Source organism: Choristoneura fumiferana, chromosome 16 (genome assembly GCF_025370935.1).
Source record: "Choristoneura fumiferana chromosome 16, NRCan_CFum_1, whole genome shotgun sequence".
Classification (NCBI taxonomy): domain Eukaryota; kingdom Metazoa; phylum Arthropoda; class Insecta; order Lepidoptera; family Tortricidae; genus Choristoneura; species Choristoneura fumiferana.
The window spans coordinates 11,183,568-11,199,995 of record NC_133487.1 but is presented as its reverse complement, the minus strand read 5'-3'; the positions used below and the strand labels follow the sequence as shown (position 1 = coordinate 11,199,995).

At 38.7% G+C, this 16,428-nt stretch overlaps 1 protein-coding gene across 1 annotated transcript in view; it reads left to right on the top strand.

The window, feature by feature from the left end:
* Nucleotides 1-16,428, top strand: part of jeb (low-density lipoprotein receptor domain-containing jelly belly protein) — a 146,916-nt gene that overhangs the window by 47,007 nt on the left and 83,481 nt on the right. Inside the window, exon 2 of the mRNA XM_074099446.1 lies at nt 200-683. Within this exon, the coding sequence (XP_073955547.1) occupies nt 356-683 (328 nt within the window). The 5' untranslated portion in view covers nt 200-355. The remainder of the gene's footprint in view (nt 1-199; nt 684-16,428) is intronic.

Genomic DNA, 16,428 nt, shown 5'->3' with positions numbered 1-16,428 from the left:
TCCAACGTAAATTAAAAAAAAAAATCCCTAGAGAATAAAAAGGAGTTTTAGTCCCGATATGCAGAGACTAAAGTAATATTTTAAGAGCACGAGAAGTGAAAAAGCTTATTAAAACATAAAGGTACTTAGGCTAAAATAATACTGTTCAGAGAATAAATAATACCTACAATAAATAACAAATATTTCTGTTTTGTTTCAGACCAAACCAGCTTAACTAAAATTCGTGAAGCGCTAATCAGTAGCATATCCACCCCCAACTTGCACTAGCGGTGTATAATGTGGTCGGGCATGCGCCCACGGGGTGTGCGTAGATTGTGTACTTAGTACGCGCGAGTGGTGGGAGGTGGGTGTCAGCATGCGCGTGTGCTGCATGACGACGGTGCTGGCGGCGCTGGCGCTGCGCGCGTGCGCGGAGCCGGCGCCGCGGCGGCTCGCGGGCGAGTGGCACGCGCTGGCGCGCCCGCGCGCGCTGCACGAGCTGTTCGAGCCGGAGCCCGCGCCGCCGGCCGCCGCGCCCGCGCCGCCCCGCGCGCCCCCGCCGCTGCCGCCTGGCGCGCTCCACAAGGAGCGCCGGCGCAGCCGCTCCTGGTCCAAACGAACCCCGCGCCTGCCTTCCGAGATCGCCAACCAGATGATGCTGCGGGCTTCGCGATCCAGTCGAGCTTATGATGTACCCCAAATAGGTAAGTCTTATATACTAACTAGTACGTATAAGTATATATTATTATACACTGTGTCATAATTAATCTGGAATATTTCATTTAGCAGATCTCAACCATTTGCTAAACGTATGACTGAATATCAGATTACTTAAATATTTTTCAGTTTTTTTTTTTGTTTTGGCTGACAAAATGTTTTCATTAATATTACTGCTCTCGTGAGACATGGTATATGAAACTAAAAAGATAAATTAACCGTTATAATATTTTAGTCTTATACCTATACTAGCTCCCCGCCCCGGCTTCCCACGGGTACAATATTCAAAATAACCCTCTTTTGGTCAGTCGGGTAATAAGGTCTCCGTGCCGGTAGCCCGTAGTTTACACGGGCAAAATTTACAACAGCGCCCGACCAAACGTAAATAAATAACGTAATAAGATCCGATCCGATCCGATCCGAGCCGAGAGTGAAAGCGGAGCGAGTGAGTGTGACGGCGATCACGAGCCGCTCGATCCGGCCGGACTTGGTCGGAGTTAGTAACTCCGGAGTCGATAAGATTTGAAAGGAGTCATTAAGGGATTCGGATCCGCTTGAGGATCTGACTCTTTTGAATCTTCAGATCCGGATTTACCCATCTCTAAAACACGGCAAAAAATCACGTTGGTTGTATGTGAGGTCCTCTTAAATATTTATTTTATTTTAAATTGTTATTTATTTTTAGTGATACGAGTGAATTCGTAATATCTATTGAATGGAACGTCCGATTTGAATAATTCATAAAGTAATCTACAGTTATTGAAACAGTCTTGAATATCAAATGATTTATTTACTTAGATAAGGATTAATACGAAGGTATGAATAAAATGGTCTGATTTCCGCTTCACGGCAGGATTAAGGTAGACTTCCGACTAGAGCGGCTCTATCGCAACGGCCGCAGCGTCAAAGCCGAGCAGCGCGACTCCGGTGTCAGTTTGTTGTTATTTAATGCAAAATAACCTCAAAACCACGTGCGATCCCAGCGATTGCGCGGCAGTGCTTGCGCAAACATAGCACGGCCGCTATCGCTCGGCGATACTGACGCGGCGCCACTTTCGCGGCGACAGTGACGCTGCGTTCGAACGTTACTTCATACGTTTCCGTACCTACTGCATAATACTATCGCTCTATCGCCGCGTTACTGTCGCTGCGTTAGTGACGCTGGAGCCGCTCTACTCGGAAGTCTACCTTTAGCGAGCAAGATGGTGGTAGCAATCCGGACGAAAGTATTTTATTTGACTTTTCCATTCTCCTACCACCTGCATCATATAGCCTATATGTCACTCGGGAGATAGTGTAGCTTCCCAACGGTGAAAGATTTTTTTTAATCGGTCCAATAGTTTCGGAGCCTATTCAATGCAAACAAACAAACAAACGAAATAATCTTTCCTTTTTATAATATAAGTATAGATTATTATATACCTATATAAATGTTTTAATTGTTCAAAATGTATGACGTCAAAGGGGTGATATCGTTTTTAACTGACATCAAAAAAGGAGGAGGTTATCAATTCGGTTGTATTTTTTTTATGTTTGTTACCTCAGAACTCCGTCATTTATGAAACGATTTGATTATTTTTTTGCTTTCGTCTAGGAATGTCTTCAATTAGGTCCCATAAGTACCAAATCAGGATCTGATGATTGGATCTTAAGGAAATAATAGGTGAGGTAGATGGCTATAGGTCCACTCCTGCTGGCTCGTGCTGAGGCACCGACCGACTTCAGACTGGTAGAAAAATATTTTCATGGTTTTTGTAGTCGGTTCAATTTTTTGTTTATAAATTTTTAGTTAATTACAAACGCTGTGTGCAATACTTGTTAAGACTGGACTCCATAAAACTTATCTAATTGCGTTATTTTTATTTAATTAAATCTTCCGAAGAAAAACGTAAATATTCCAAATTAAAATAGCACTTTGAATAGATATTATTTATTACCTATTAAATAAAAGTTTAAGACTGACTGCTGCGAACGACAAATTGAGGCCAGTTTAATAGAGGTACCTCCGTCTCACATTGTTCGCGTGTGTAGCTCTACTAGTTTCCTTGGTGATGGTGATGCTTGGTTGTAGGTATCATTTTAAATGATCAGCAAAGGTTTTTAACGTTGAATCACGGAACCACATTTGATTTTATACATATGCATCGTCAAGTCGCTAACTAGCTCATTATCGCAGAGAACACCCACTATCTTGAGGTACTTATTACAATCATCCATTGTCCTGTTTTACAAAATACACCGAAAAAAGGAACAATCGAATTCCTTCTCCGATGAAATCTGTCGTCGTCATAACATGAATGTGAACGGGCTGATAGGTGTTAAATTCCGTTGTCAAGTGCGGATTGGCAGTGAATGCCAAAAGCTAGTGGCCCCACGTAATAGGCGGCGTGTTCACTGGCTCGCCGCAACCTGTGATCTGTTTAATATGTATGCTGTGCGGTTGCCATTGCACTGTCAGAATTACCTTTGTGGTGCAGGCAACTACGAAACTCGAAGTTCGTGTCGTACTGTCCCTCTCGCTCTCATATTAAATAGTATAAGTGTCAGAGGGACCGCACGACACAAACTTCGAGTTTCGAGTTTCGTAGTAGCCCTGCTGACTCAGGTACTCCATAATGCCCTCTTAAAAATTATACGTCCATACAATAATACATACATATGTACATACATACAGAACGTCTTAGTTAATATTGATAATTGATAATGTATATGAATAAAATATGGAAGCAAAGTAGAAAACGATGTCGCTCTATTAAAAAGAGATGAAACTGATAACTTAAAATTAGCCTAACTTACGGCCTCACTCTGACGTCTATACATTTTTAAATCGTGTATACCTATTTAAGTGATTTTCGTGGGATGAAACTTGACCGTCAGTAAAAAAATATTCTGTAAATTAGAATTATGCATTCAGAATATTTTCATTATTAGGGCCTTGTACTCAAATGGTGCTTAACAGGCAACGGCCTTAGGTATGCAGCCTCCGCTTACTGTCTGTTTGTCTACCTGTCTGTCTAGTGTTCATTCCTGTGTCTGTCTGCCACAGGGCTCTGTTTCTATCGAACTGCGATAGCTAAAAATACTTGAATTTTTGATTAGGTACCGATATTGAGTGACGACCTGCTAAGCACTTGGCCGGTTTTTGATAAACCAAAAAAATATTTGATTCATTGATGGATTTGTTGGCGGTTTAAGAATTCTTAAAGAAATGTTTTTATTTTGTTTATAACAAAAACAGCTGAGTAATAAAGTTTAATTAAATAAATCTGTCTATTTTAAAGCTGTTGGATAGTTGCTACAATGTTGACAACATTGTCAACATTGTAGCAACTTACAACATTAACTATACAATGGTCTTAGCTTCTGTTAACAAACATTTCAACGATATTTTCCTTTAACTCAAGGAAATTAACCTATTTCAACCGTAATGTTTATCCGTCGCTAGACAGACGCATTTTCTTTGTTAGTAAGCTCAAAATTCGTAGACCAGCAAATTGAATTATATAAATAAATACAATTCTTAAAAGCAGCATTGTGTCCACGTCAAAATTGCAAAAAACCTTTGCCTGCTGACGACACGACAGTTGTTATCTTTTGTTAGAAAATAATTGGATAAACCCTTAGGGTAGCTCTTGACTTTGACTTTGAGTTACCACTAAAATAATTTCGTTCAAGTGTAGAGAGATGAGAGAGATAATAAGTAAATAATTTTGGGTATTTGACAGTAGCACTCTTGGATGTGGGGTGTCGAAGGGTCGGGGCCGAGGCACGAGGAAGACTCAGAATAGCGACACGGTACAAATTGTAAACCCGAGGCGAACATTTCGCCCCTAATATCTTGCTAATATTTCGGTTAATTAACCTTGCTCTTCATTGAGACAAGTCGTCTCCAAGGGCTTATTCACTTAATAAAAGGACGTTACCATCAAACTGCTTCGCGCTAACGCTGGGCCCGGTCAGAACTTAGTTATTAAGTATTATTATGTATGTAGGTACTTACCTAACTACCTTCTGAAGTTCTATACGTTAGTCGTCATTTAACTATATATATCGATTAACAATAACTTGAAATCTCCATAACATTAATACGGAAAAAATGTAATATTCCTTGTTCTACTAAGCTGGAAGCGGTGTAACTAAAATATTACGTAAACAAACATCACTCAACATTTACGCAGACTAATGGCGCCATTTGCATTTATTTCTCTTTGTAAAGTCCTCATTAATATTATAAATGATAAAGTGCTGGATAACTGCACAAATTTTTAAGGCCCGGACGAAGTGACCCTATAAATCTGTAACAGTATCTAATAATAGAATTAGGGTACCTACACTTATTATCTTTACCTGCAGCTTACTTTATCATTATCAACACCTACCGGGGTAGAGACCTAAAAGTTAGTCCACTTTAAACTAATGCAAATTAACCACGCAAAAGGACTCACTGGGGAAAAAATCATTATCACCACGGAGAACTTTCATACTGATTTTTACTACCAGCAGGGTTACTATGAAACTCGAAACTCGAATTTCGTGTCGTGCGGTCCCTCTCGCTCTCGTACTAAATAAGAGTGTAAGTGTCAGAGGGACCGCACGACACGAACTTCGAGTTTCGAGTTTCGTAGTAGCCCTGCAGGCGCCAAGGCATCCTAATTTAGGTACATGTAAAGTCCACCCGTCTAAAGGGCAACACACACAGAGAGCGGGCGCGGGTCGTGCGCGGGCCCGCGACGGGCGGATTTGCATGGCGGTATATGGAAGCCTTCACACAGAACGCGGGCGCGGGCGCGGGTCGTGCGCGGGCTCGCGCCCGTCGCCCGTCGTCACAAACAGCGCGCGGGCCGAGCGCAGAGTTACCAACTCTCAAAAATATTTATCCCTAAAACTTAAGTTAAAAACCCCTAAAATTGCTATAATTAATTGGAAAGAAGAGTAGTGGTGGTTGGCTGTTGTGTAAGCATTTCGTCGCTGCGCCGGACAAGTTCCATATGTGATTTTATGAAGGTTTTGGGAAACAACAAAAAACGTTTTATTTAATAAACAAACTGAACCACTGCAAAATTATTAATGCAACATTATAGATCTTTATTCAAGATATATTAAAAGTATAAACTTTGACACAATTATTTTGTTATTCAAGGAGCTAGAATTTTTTTTAAACCAAAAAGTGCACATAATCTGATTTAGATTCGTCCAAAATAATGATGTATGTGAATTATTGCACATGAAGGATTTGGGAATGGGTTTATTCTTTTTCGACTGCGAAGAAGGAAGGCTATGTGTTTGACCCGTATGTTTGTATATATGTCTATTCCTATGTCCTCTCGTAACTACTCAACGGCTGAACCGATTTTGATAAATGATTCGTCATTAGATTTGTCTCGATGACGCGAGTGACATTGGGTAGGTACATGAAATTCTAAAAAAAACAAAATGGCGGATTTTTGGCGCCAAATTGTGTCTAAAATTCTTCTAGTCTATAATCCTATCGAGTAGGGTATCAAAATGAAGGGATTTAAAAAGAGATTACAAAAATATACACAAATCATGTGTTTTTATTCACCGTTTTCACAGAAATATCACAAAAGTATGAAATAAAACAATAAATTAAAAAATCTAAAACCCGACTGCGTTAAAAAAATACTCAAAAGAAGAAAACAAGACAAGAATAATGGGTCCCTACTGTTGAAGTTCAAGTTAGCTACTTAATAGAGTTGTAGACCACTACGTCCACGTCTTACTTTCTTCTTTTGTGTATTTTTTATCGCAATCGGGTTTTAGATTTTTTAAATTTATTTAGTATACAGAACACAATAAAAGTATTAGAAACTACTAGGTATACTTAACTATAAAATAATCAGTCGTGCTTAACACCAATAATACTAAAAGTAATGAGATCTTCTTATGGCCCCTTTTGTCACTTAGTTATCAGTTATAATTTCAACATCACAAAAATATTATTGCTATTACAGTATTCGTACTTTTACGCAACATTTAATATTAAAAATATCTATAAAAACAAATACAAACTTCTAAATAAAAAAAAAACTTTTAAAAATTTTATATAGAACAAACATGTGTAACCAATTAAAAAAAAATCGACGCTTATTTTCTAAACGAATCAGACTTGATTGATACGTTAAAGTTACTTAGTATAGTAAAGATTATCATAAAATGCATGATAGTCGCGATGCATATAAGGCTTCAAGGATTGGAGACTATCGTATTTGGTTTTATCAATTTTTCGGGGTTCGTTGTACAATTGAGTAACAACGTATGTAGGTTGATTTTTGTATTACAAAATTTGCACCATCTGTCTAAAAGAAAATCGGTCCGTATTTGTATTTCCATGTAATCCTCCGAAAATTAATCAAAACACGAAAAAAGGATCGCAGAAAGTAAATGTATGTTACTCCAAATTTAACGCGAGCGAAGCTGCGGGCAAAAGCTAGTACATACATAAACGATATACTAAGGTCTCAATCATACAGTCAGCAGCAGAAGTGGATGAACTGTTATGGTGCTTACAATGATCTACACACGATTCTACTTCCAATGTAATAAGGTGGTGTGTAGGTAATTTGAAACACCACAACCGCTCATCCACTTCTGTTGCTGACTGTACAAACAACCACGCAAATTAACTAAATAGCTCTCACGTTAAGGTACTTAGATAGTAATAGTTTGCTGGCTCTGTAACACTAAAAAGTATTGTGACGAAGTAACTTTCCTGCTCACTCACACACTCGCATACCTACTCAGAAACGTTCGCATATATCACACACTAAATATCATAGTATGTTTGGCATGATTAAGCTTTAATAATAAATTAACAGTTAATTTAATAAATTTGTCATAAGAATATTTAGGTAATAGAAAATCATTATTTAGTTAAATTGACAAGCTTTTACAGATATTTCTTCAAGAACTTAAGGATTTTCTAAGAAATTCATTAACTATGAAGTAAATTCACGATATACTTACCACTTTTACTATCTTTTACCACTGAAACGATTTTTGAAACTTTGTTTTCTTCACAAACGGTCACATCGCTAACACAACTGGCGAGCGACTGGAGGCAAAACACAAATCCTTTATGTGCACTTCTGCACATACGATTTTTTCTTAACGGTCAAAACACATGTAGAATTAGTTAAAATGGTTTCCAGCTTGAATATCACAAAAAGGACTTTATCATCACATAGATAATGAAACGGAGATTATGTTTAGTGCAAAAACGAAAAATGAAAAAAATGCACATATGGAATTTGGCAGGCGCAGCGACGATTTGCGATACTGCGATGCGATGCGAAGCGATGCGATGCGATGCGATGGATGGATGTATGTATGGATGGATGGATGGATGAAATATTTCCTCACATTGTTTGAGAAAAGCACTATACAAGCCTCGGCCAGAACAGGGATTGCTGGACTCGTTTTATCCGGCCTCGTCTACGACTCGGCCGTCTACCCCAAACTCGTCCATCAATCCCTTACTTCATGGCCTCTGCAGTAATGTACTATTTTAAGAAGAAAGTAAAACCGACTCAAAAAAAAATAACAAAAAATGGAACCGACCGCAAAACCCTTGAAAGCTCGAAGTCGGTGCCTCAGCACGAGCCAGCAGGTATGGAACAATAGTCGTCTACCTCACGATCCTGCTGGGTCATGCTGAGTCATCAAATTTGACTGGCTAGATCGGGTTACCCCAGGCCCAATAATTTTGTATTTTTATTTTTTTTATCAAGAAATAATGTGAAATATAAGAAATACAAAATAAATATAAAAAGCAAAACTTCCCAACAATCCTTAAAAATACCCCATCCCAGTTATTTACCCCCTAAATTTGAGGGGAAAACCCCTAATTTGGCAGCCGTGCCGAGCGGCAAATGGCAGGTGTTAAGTAATTAAATTAATAAAATGTATATCATCTTATTAGGATAAACATATATTTAGAATGACAGTCCAAGTCATCAACAACTGTAACCAAGAAACCATTCAAATCAAATATGTGACACGCCTCCGCCGTGAATCAGTGGAGCAGGGAGTAGCTGGTCCAGGTGTCGGATCCACAGGAGTCCGCTGTCTGTCCTAATCTGATAATGTAGCTGTCCGAGACGGCGGACTACAATGCCAAACTCCCATTTGGTTTTCGATATCGAATAGTCCCTTGCTTGGACTCTGGCTCCGGGACTGAACTCTCTCCCGTCTGTACCGTGTCGAGGCTGTCTGGGGGGTGGTTTAGGAACTGCTCTGATCTTGGCAGCCAATCTTGTTCGTATTTCCCTTCCGAACATAATGACATATGGAGAGTCTCCTGAGGAAGTTGGTGTAGCACGAAGAACATGTTTCACTAAACGGATTTTCTGTGATATATCGCCACTCTCCCCCTCTAATTTATGCAGTGCTCGTTTGGCAATCTGTACGAAACGTTCCGCTTGCCCGTTTGTAGCCGGGTGATACGGGGCAATTGTTTTATGTGCAATACCAGAGGTATGTAGGAAGTTTTCAAATTCTTGGGAGACAAATTGTCTCGCGTTATCTGATACTACTGTATAGGGTAATCCAAAAGTATCAAATAATCCGTCTAATTTCTGAATACAGAATGAGCTTGTCATCGTTTTAGTAGGAATTATTTCCACCCATTTTGAAAAGGCGTCCACTACAATAAAAAGTTGATAGCCAGATATAGGCCCTGCAAAATCAATATGAATTCTTTGCCAAGGCCCAGTTGGATCCTCCCAATGATGTAGTGGGGCTTTAGGAGGTTCATTTTGATGTAATCTACAAGTTCGACATGATTTCACTTTAGTTTCGATATCTTTATCAATATTTTTCCAATATACGAAGCTACGAGCAAGAAGTTTCATTTTTAAAATCCCAATATGGCCAATGTGAAGTTCTTCTAAAATTTGTTGCTGTAATTTTCGAGGAATTATTACTCTCGTACCTTTTAGAATGCAGTCATTTTGCAGTGTCAATTCGTTATCATTGTATCTTGATTCTCTAAGTGAATTTCCCGATTGTAGCGTTTGAAACAAGTTCCGTAGTTCGGGGTCTTCTTTTGTTTCTTTGGAAATAATTTCGGGTGAAATGTTTAATGTGTTTATCTGCCTTAGTTGGAATATGGAATGTTGGTCAATATTACTGTCGTTAACTTTTTCAACAGGAAATCGTGAGAGGTAGTCTGCATTGGAATGCTTAGAAGAACTTCTATATTCAATATTGTAGTCAAATCCAGATAGAAAATGTGCATAATGGAATAGCCTCATTGTACTCAGTGTTGGTAAGGTTTGATGTGGATGGAAAATTGAAGTCAGTGGCTTGTGGTCTGTGATAAGGGTAAACTTGCGACCATAACAGTAGTGAAAGAATTTCTTTAATCCCCAGAATATAGCAGTTGCTTCTTTGTCGATTTGACTGTATTTCTTTTCACTATTAGTTAGAGATCTAGAGGCAAATGCTATTGGGCGATCTGAGCCATCCGGTAGTCTATGGCTGAGTACTGCACCCAGTCCTGTAGGTGACGCATCTGTTGCTAAAATTAATGGTTTTTTCTGATCGAAGTGTAATAAGACTCTTTCACTGAGTATTTCAGTTTTGACATTCTTGAAGCTTTCTTCGCATTTCGGAGACCAAATAAATTTTGTTCCTTTCTTCAGGAGTGCATTTAAAGGGCTTGTAATAGATGCAAGGTTAGGTATAAATTTATTATAGTAATTTGCCATACCCAAAAAGGTTCGTAGTTCGTTTACATTCGTCGGACGTTGTGCGTTGAAAATTGCTTTGACTTTATCTTGATTCTTATGCAATCCGTTTTTGTCAATTGTATGTCCCAAGTAATTAATACTTCTTTTGAAAAAGTGACATTTTTCCTTATTAACTCGAAGGTTACTTTCTTTGAGTTTCTCCAAGACTTGTCTAAGCCTACAAAGTAATTCTTCTTCTGTAGAGCCCTGTATAATAATATCATCGAAAAAGCATTTTACTCCATCTATACCAAGTAATAATTGGTCCATAAACTTTTGCCAAAGGCTAGGGGCAACTTTAACTCCAAACATGAGCCGGTTTACCTTAAAAGTACCTTTATGTGTGCTTAAGGTTTGTAATAAGGCACTTTCTTCATCCATCACCATGTTCAAGTATGCTTGTGTGATGTCCAAGGTACAGAACAGTTGCCCGCCATTCATTTCAGCTAAAATATCTTCAATTATTGGAATTGGGTATTGTTCGTCTTTTATAACTTTGTTTAAAGTAATCTTGTAGTCAGCACAAAGTCTGATGCTGCCGTTAGGTTTGACTATCGGAACGACAGGTGTGCCCCAGTCTGAGTGGTCTATCTTTGTAATAATCCCTAATTTTTCAAGGCGGTTTATTTCGTCATCTACTTTGGTTCGTAATGCGTAAGGAATTCTACGAGGTTTGATAAAGATCGGTTGTGAGTTTTCTGTAAGAGTGAGGTGGCCTCGAATGTTTGGAATTTCGCCCAAATTTGAATTAAATACAGTGGAATTGTACTCTTCTAGTAATTTTTCTAGTTTCGGTATGTTTTCACATTGTTGGACGGTTCTCATATCGGCAAGCGTGATGTTGAACTCTTTCATCCAGCTTCGGCCGAGGATAGGGTCAACATTCTTGTCTATTATGTATAATTTTCCGTAAAAGTCTGATTTCTATAGGTGCATTTGACATATACCACACCAGTGGGCTTAAATACTTCACCTGTGTAAGTTCTTAGCTTCATGTTAGTCGTGAAAACTTTCTTTTTAATGTTGAGCTTTTTATAATCTTTTAATGATATAGTAGAAAGTGTAGCGCCAGTATCAAATTCCATATTGACTCTTGTACCTTCAATTTCAATCGGTATAATGTATTTGTCAGAGATTTCACTTTTTACTAAGTTGATCTCCGCTGTGCTGTCGGCGCTGAGGCTGCTTGTAGAGTTATCCAGTAAGTTTGTGTTATTACTTCTACGTCCTTGTAAGCAGACTCGAGCTAAGTGGCCTTCTTTTTGGCACTTGCGACACGTGCTTTTTATGGCGCCACATTCATTCGCTTTGTGATCGTTTTACCACATCGATAACATTTGCCCTTCAGGTCTTTGATGGTTTGTGGATTTGAAGCGTATCTTGGTGCTTTCGATACTTTATTCATATTGTCAAAAGATGTATGACGAATTGCTACAGACATGGTTGAGTTTTCAGTTTTTCCCTTTTCCATCAACGTGGCGGTATCCACTAAATTAGAAAACAGTGTGGTTTCCTTCTGTTGTAATATTTTTGTACGAATATCTCCATCTTTTAATCCCCGTATAAACTGTAGTGATAAGAATGATTCAACTGTAGGTTTTTTGCAGTGTGTACATTTGAATTCGCAATTTAGAGATAACTTTTTCAATTCTGACGCGTAGATTGCAATTGTTTCATCGGCTTGTTGTAAACGTGATATAAAATTATGTTGCGACGCCCATATGCTTGGTTTCGGGTCAATAAATTTATCCAAAATATCTGTAAGTTCTTCAAAAGTCTTATCGATCGGTTCTTCGGGAGAACACAGGTCATATAATCTTTCGTGGATATCTGGAGGTAAAGTAGACAGTAAGGTATAAACTTTCGTTTTAGGATGAGTGATGTTATTTAGTAGGATATAAACGGAAAGCCGCTTTATGAAATTTTTGAAGGTCTCTTTGGCTTGAAATGGTTGAAAATTAATTCTTGGTTGTGCCTCATGATGGGCATTCGTGACGGAGGTTACTTGAGTAATAGGAGGTATGTTACTTTCATTTTTGTATAGATTTATCAATCGTAAAATTTTTGTGCGTAACTTCGTATAAATCTCGTCAATCTCATACCTGTATGCCATTTCTGCCTCAAGATCCTCCTCTTCCGTCTCCTCTTCTATTCGACATTGTATATTTTGTAAGCCATCGTAAGTATTTTGTAGTGTAAGAAGTCGGGTTTCTAGTTCTTCGTAAGTATGTAAGTTTTGTTCATCTTGAAATGCGTTGTTCGTTTTAGTTAGTACACCGCGTAGGGTGGCACGCGCACGTTTTCCTTTCTTCAAATCAAACGACATCGTCGCCAATTTGTTAAGTAATTAAATTAATAAAATGTACATCATCTTATTAGGATAAACATATATTTAGAATGACAGTCCAAGTCATCAACAACTGTAACCAAGAAACCATTCAAATCAAATATGTGACAGCAGGTGTTTGTATCGCGCCGCCGCTTTGGCATGCGCCGCCTCTGTCAAAGGATGCCGCGTGCGATTTATGGCTGTACCTTCGCACGCGGCGTCCTTTGACAGGTAGGGTTGCAACGATATATCGAATTTTTGATAGTATCGATAACTTTGACTCCACAGTATTGATATATCAGCATTGCATTGCATATCTACAGTGTGTTACTGGGCTACCGGCACCCAGGCTTTTTTTTAAGGGAAGTTAAAGATACGCTATTTCTGTAACTTAACCATTACATAAATTTAAATAATAAAGTAAAATCCACACTGTTAACTTTCTAATAAAAATATAATTGTCAGCCATGTACAGCTAATTAAATTGACAAGTACTATATATAAATAAATATTATAAATGCGAAAGTTTGTGTGCGTGTGTGTGTGTGTGTGTGTGTGTGTGTGTGTGTGTGTGTGTGTGTGTGTGTGTGTGTGTGTTTTGTTTGTTACTCCTTCACACTAAAACGGCATTTGAATGAATTTGGTACGTAGATAGCTGGAATAACATAAAGGCTACTTTTTACAACCTTTTATTTAGTTTCACCTGTCCCGTTGTCTGTCTGTCCGTCTGTAGTCAAATTCTGCAAGTATATTTTGACCACTTCCAGTAGTCAGATTGACTTGAAATTTGGAATACTTATGTAAATTTCATCTAAATCGGTTCAGTTGTTTAGACGTAATGAAGTAATAAACAAAAACCGGCCAAGAGCGTGTCGGTTTTTTTTAATTTCAATTATTTATGCTGGCTCGTGCTGAGGCACCGACTTCGAGCTAGTAGGTACACCTAGGAAAATATTTTGAAGGGTTTTGTAGTCGGTTCCATTTATTGTTATTTTTTTTTATTTTTTTGGAGTCGGTTTTACTTTTTTGTTAACCACATAATATATCTCGCGGCGCTGTATAATTCTGTGTCGAGTTGACAAAAATGTATCCATTATAAGTTTACGTAGATAGTGTAACTTTATTACTAATAGTACATTACTGCAGAGGCCATGAAGTAAGGGACGAGTTCGGGGTAGACGGCCGAGTCGTAGACGAGGCCGGATAAAACGAGTCCAGCAATCCCTGTTCTGGCCGAGGCTTGTATAGTGCTTTTCTCAAACAATGTGAGGAAATATTTCATCCATCCATCCATCCATCCATCCATCCATCGCATCGCATCGCTTCGCTTCGCTTCGCATCGCATCTCATCGCTTCGCATCGCATCGCATCGCTTCGCATCGCATCACCGCATCGCTTCGCATCGTCGTCGCATCGCATCGCATCGCATCGCATCGCATCGTATCGCATCTCGCCGCATCGCTTGCATCTGCATCCTTTGCATCGCTTCGTGTCGCGTAATCGCTTCATGCACCGCTTCGCAGTTGCGCACTCGCTCGCATCGCTCGCATCGCATTCAGAACGTCTCAAAGCGATGTCGCTCTATCGCTGATCGCTAACTTACGGCCTCACTCTGACGTCTATACGCCTATCGTGGGATGAAACTTGACCGCAGTAAAAAAATTCGTAAATTAGAATTATGCATTCAGAATCGCCTTGTACTCAAATGCTTAACAGGCAACGCCTTATATAGGCAGCCTCCGCTTACTGTCTGTTTGTCTACCTGTCTGTCTAGTGTTCGCTGTCTGCCACAGGGCTCTGTTTCTATCGAACTGCGCTTCGCCGATATTGAGTGACGACCTGCTAAGCACTTGGCATAAACGATAATTGATGGATTTGTTGGCGCTTAAAGAAATGTTTTTATTTTGTTTATAACAAAAACAGCTGAGTAATAAAGTTTAATTAAATAAATCTGTCTATTTTAAAGCTTTTGGATAGTTGCTACAATGTTGACAACATTGTCAACATTGTAGCAACTTACAACATTAACTATACAATGGTCTTAGCTTCTGTTAACAAACATTTCAACGATATTTTCCTTTAACTCAAGGAAATTAACCTATTTCAACCGTAATGTTCCGTCGCTAGACAGACGCATTTTCTTTGTTAGTAAGCTCAAAATTCGTAGACCAGCAAATTGAATTATATAATAAATACAATTCTTAAAAGCAGCATTGTGTCCACGTCAAAATGCAAAAAACCTTGCCTGCTGACGACACGACAGTTGTTATCTTTTGTTAGAAAATAATTGATAAACCCTTAGGGTAGCTCTTGACTTTGACTTTGAGTTATCACTAAAATAATTTCGTTCAAGTGTAGAGAGATGAGAGAGATAATAAGTAAATAATTTTGGGTATTTGACAGTAGCACTCTTGGATGTGGGGTGTCGAAGGGTCGGGGCCGAGGCACGAGGAAGACTCAGAATAGCGACACGGTACAAATTGTAAACCCGAGGCGAACATTTCGCCCCTAATATCTTGCTAATATTTCGGTTAATTAACCTTGCTCTTCATTGAGACAAGTCGTCTCCAAGGGCTTATTCACTTAATAAAAGGACGTTACCATCAAACTGCTTCGCGCTAACGCTGGGCCCGGTCAGAACTTAGTTATTAAGTATTATTATGTATGTAGGTACTACCTAACTACCTTCTGAAGTTCTATACGTTAGTCGTCATTTAACTATATATATCGATTAACAATAACTTGAAATCTCCATAACATTAATAGGGAAAAATGTAATATCCTTGTTCTACTAAGCTGGAAGCGGTGTAACTAAAAATTACGTAAACAAACATCACTCAACATTTACGCAGACTAATGGCGCCATTTGCATTTATTTCTCTTTGTAAAGTCCTCATTAATATTATAAATGATAAAGTGCTGGATAACTGCACAAATTTTTAAGGCCCGGACGAAGTGACCCTATAAATCTGTAACAGTATCTAATAATAGAATTAGGGTACCTACACTTATCATCTTTACCTGCAGCTTACTTTATCATTATCAACACCTACCGGGGTAGAGACCTAAAAGTTAGTCCACTTTAAACTAATGCAAATTAACCACGCAAAAGGACTCACTGGGGAAAAAATCATTATCACCACGGAGAACTTTCATACTGATTTTTACTACCAGCAGGGCTACTATGAAACTCGAAACTCGAATTTCGTGTCGTGCGGTCCCTCTCGCTCTCGTACTAAATAAGAGTGTAAGTGTCAGAGGGACCGCACGACACGAACTTCGAGTTTCGAGTTTCGTAGTAGCCCTGCAGGCGCCAAGGCATCCTAATTTAGGTACATGTAAAGTCCACCCGTCTAAGAGTTAACTATTTTTAGATAACACAGAAATTCATATAACTATGTATTGATATCTTGGGCTTTATTTAAAGTAAACAGTAACTGAAATAAAGATTAGGTATCTACCATCTGATCATTATTCAACGGTCACCGAAATTGAGTAGATGCAGTGTGTTACGTAAATATTTATACAAATATTTTGTAAATATACAGCATCAAAGTCCAACCTTCAATGTTACTTATTATTTGTCCACAGTTCTGTCGTCTTTTAGATAGAATATCTTACGCATTAGTAGACATGCTGATGTCTAGTTGGAGT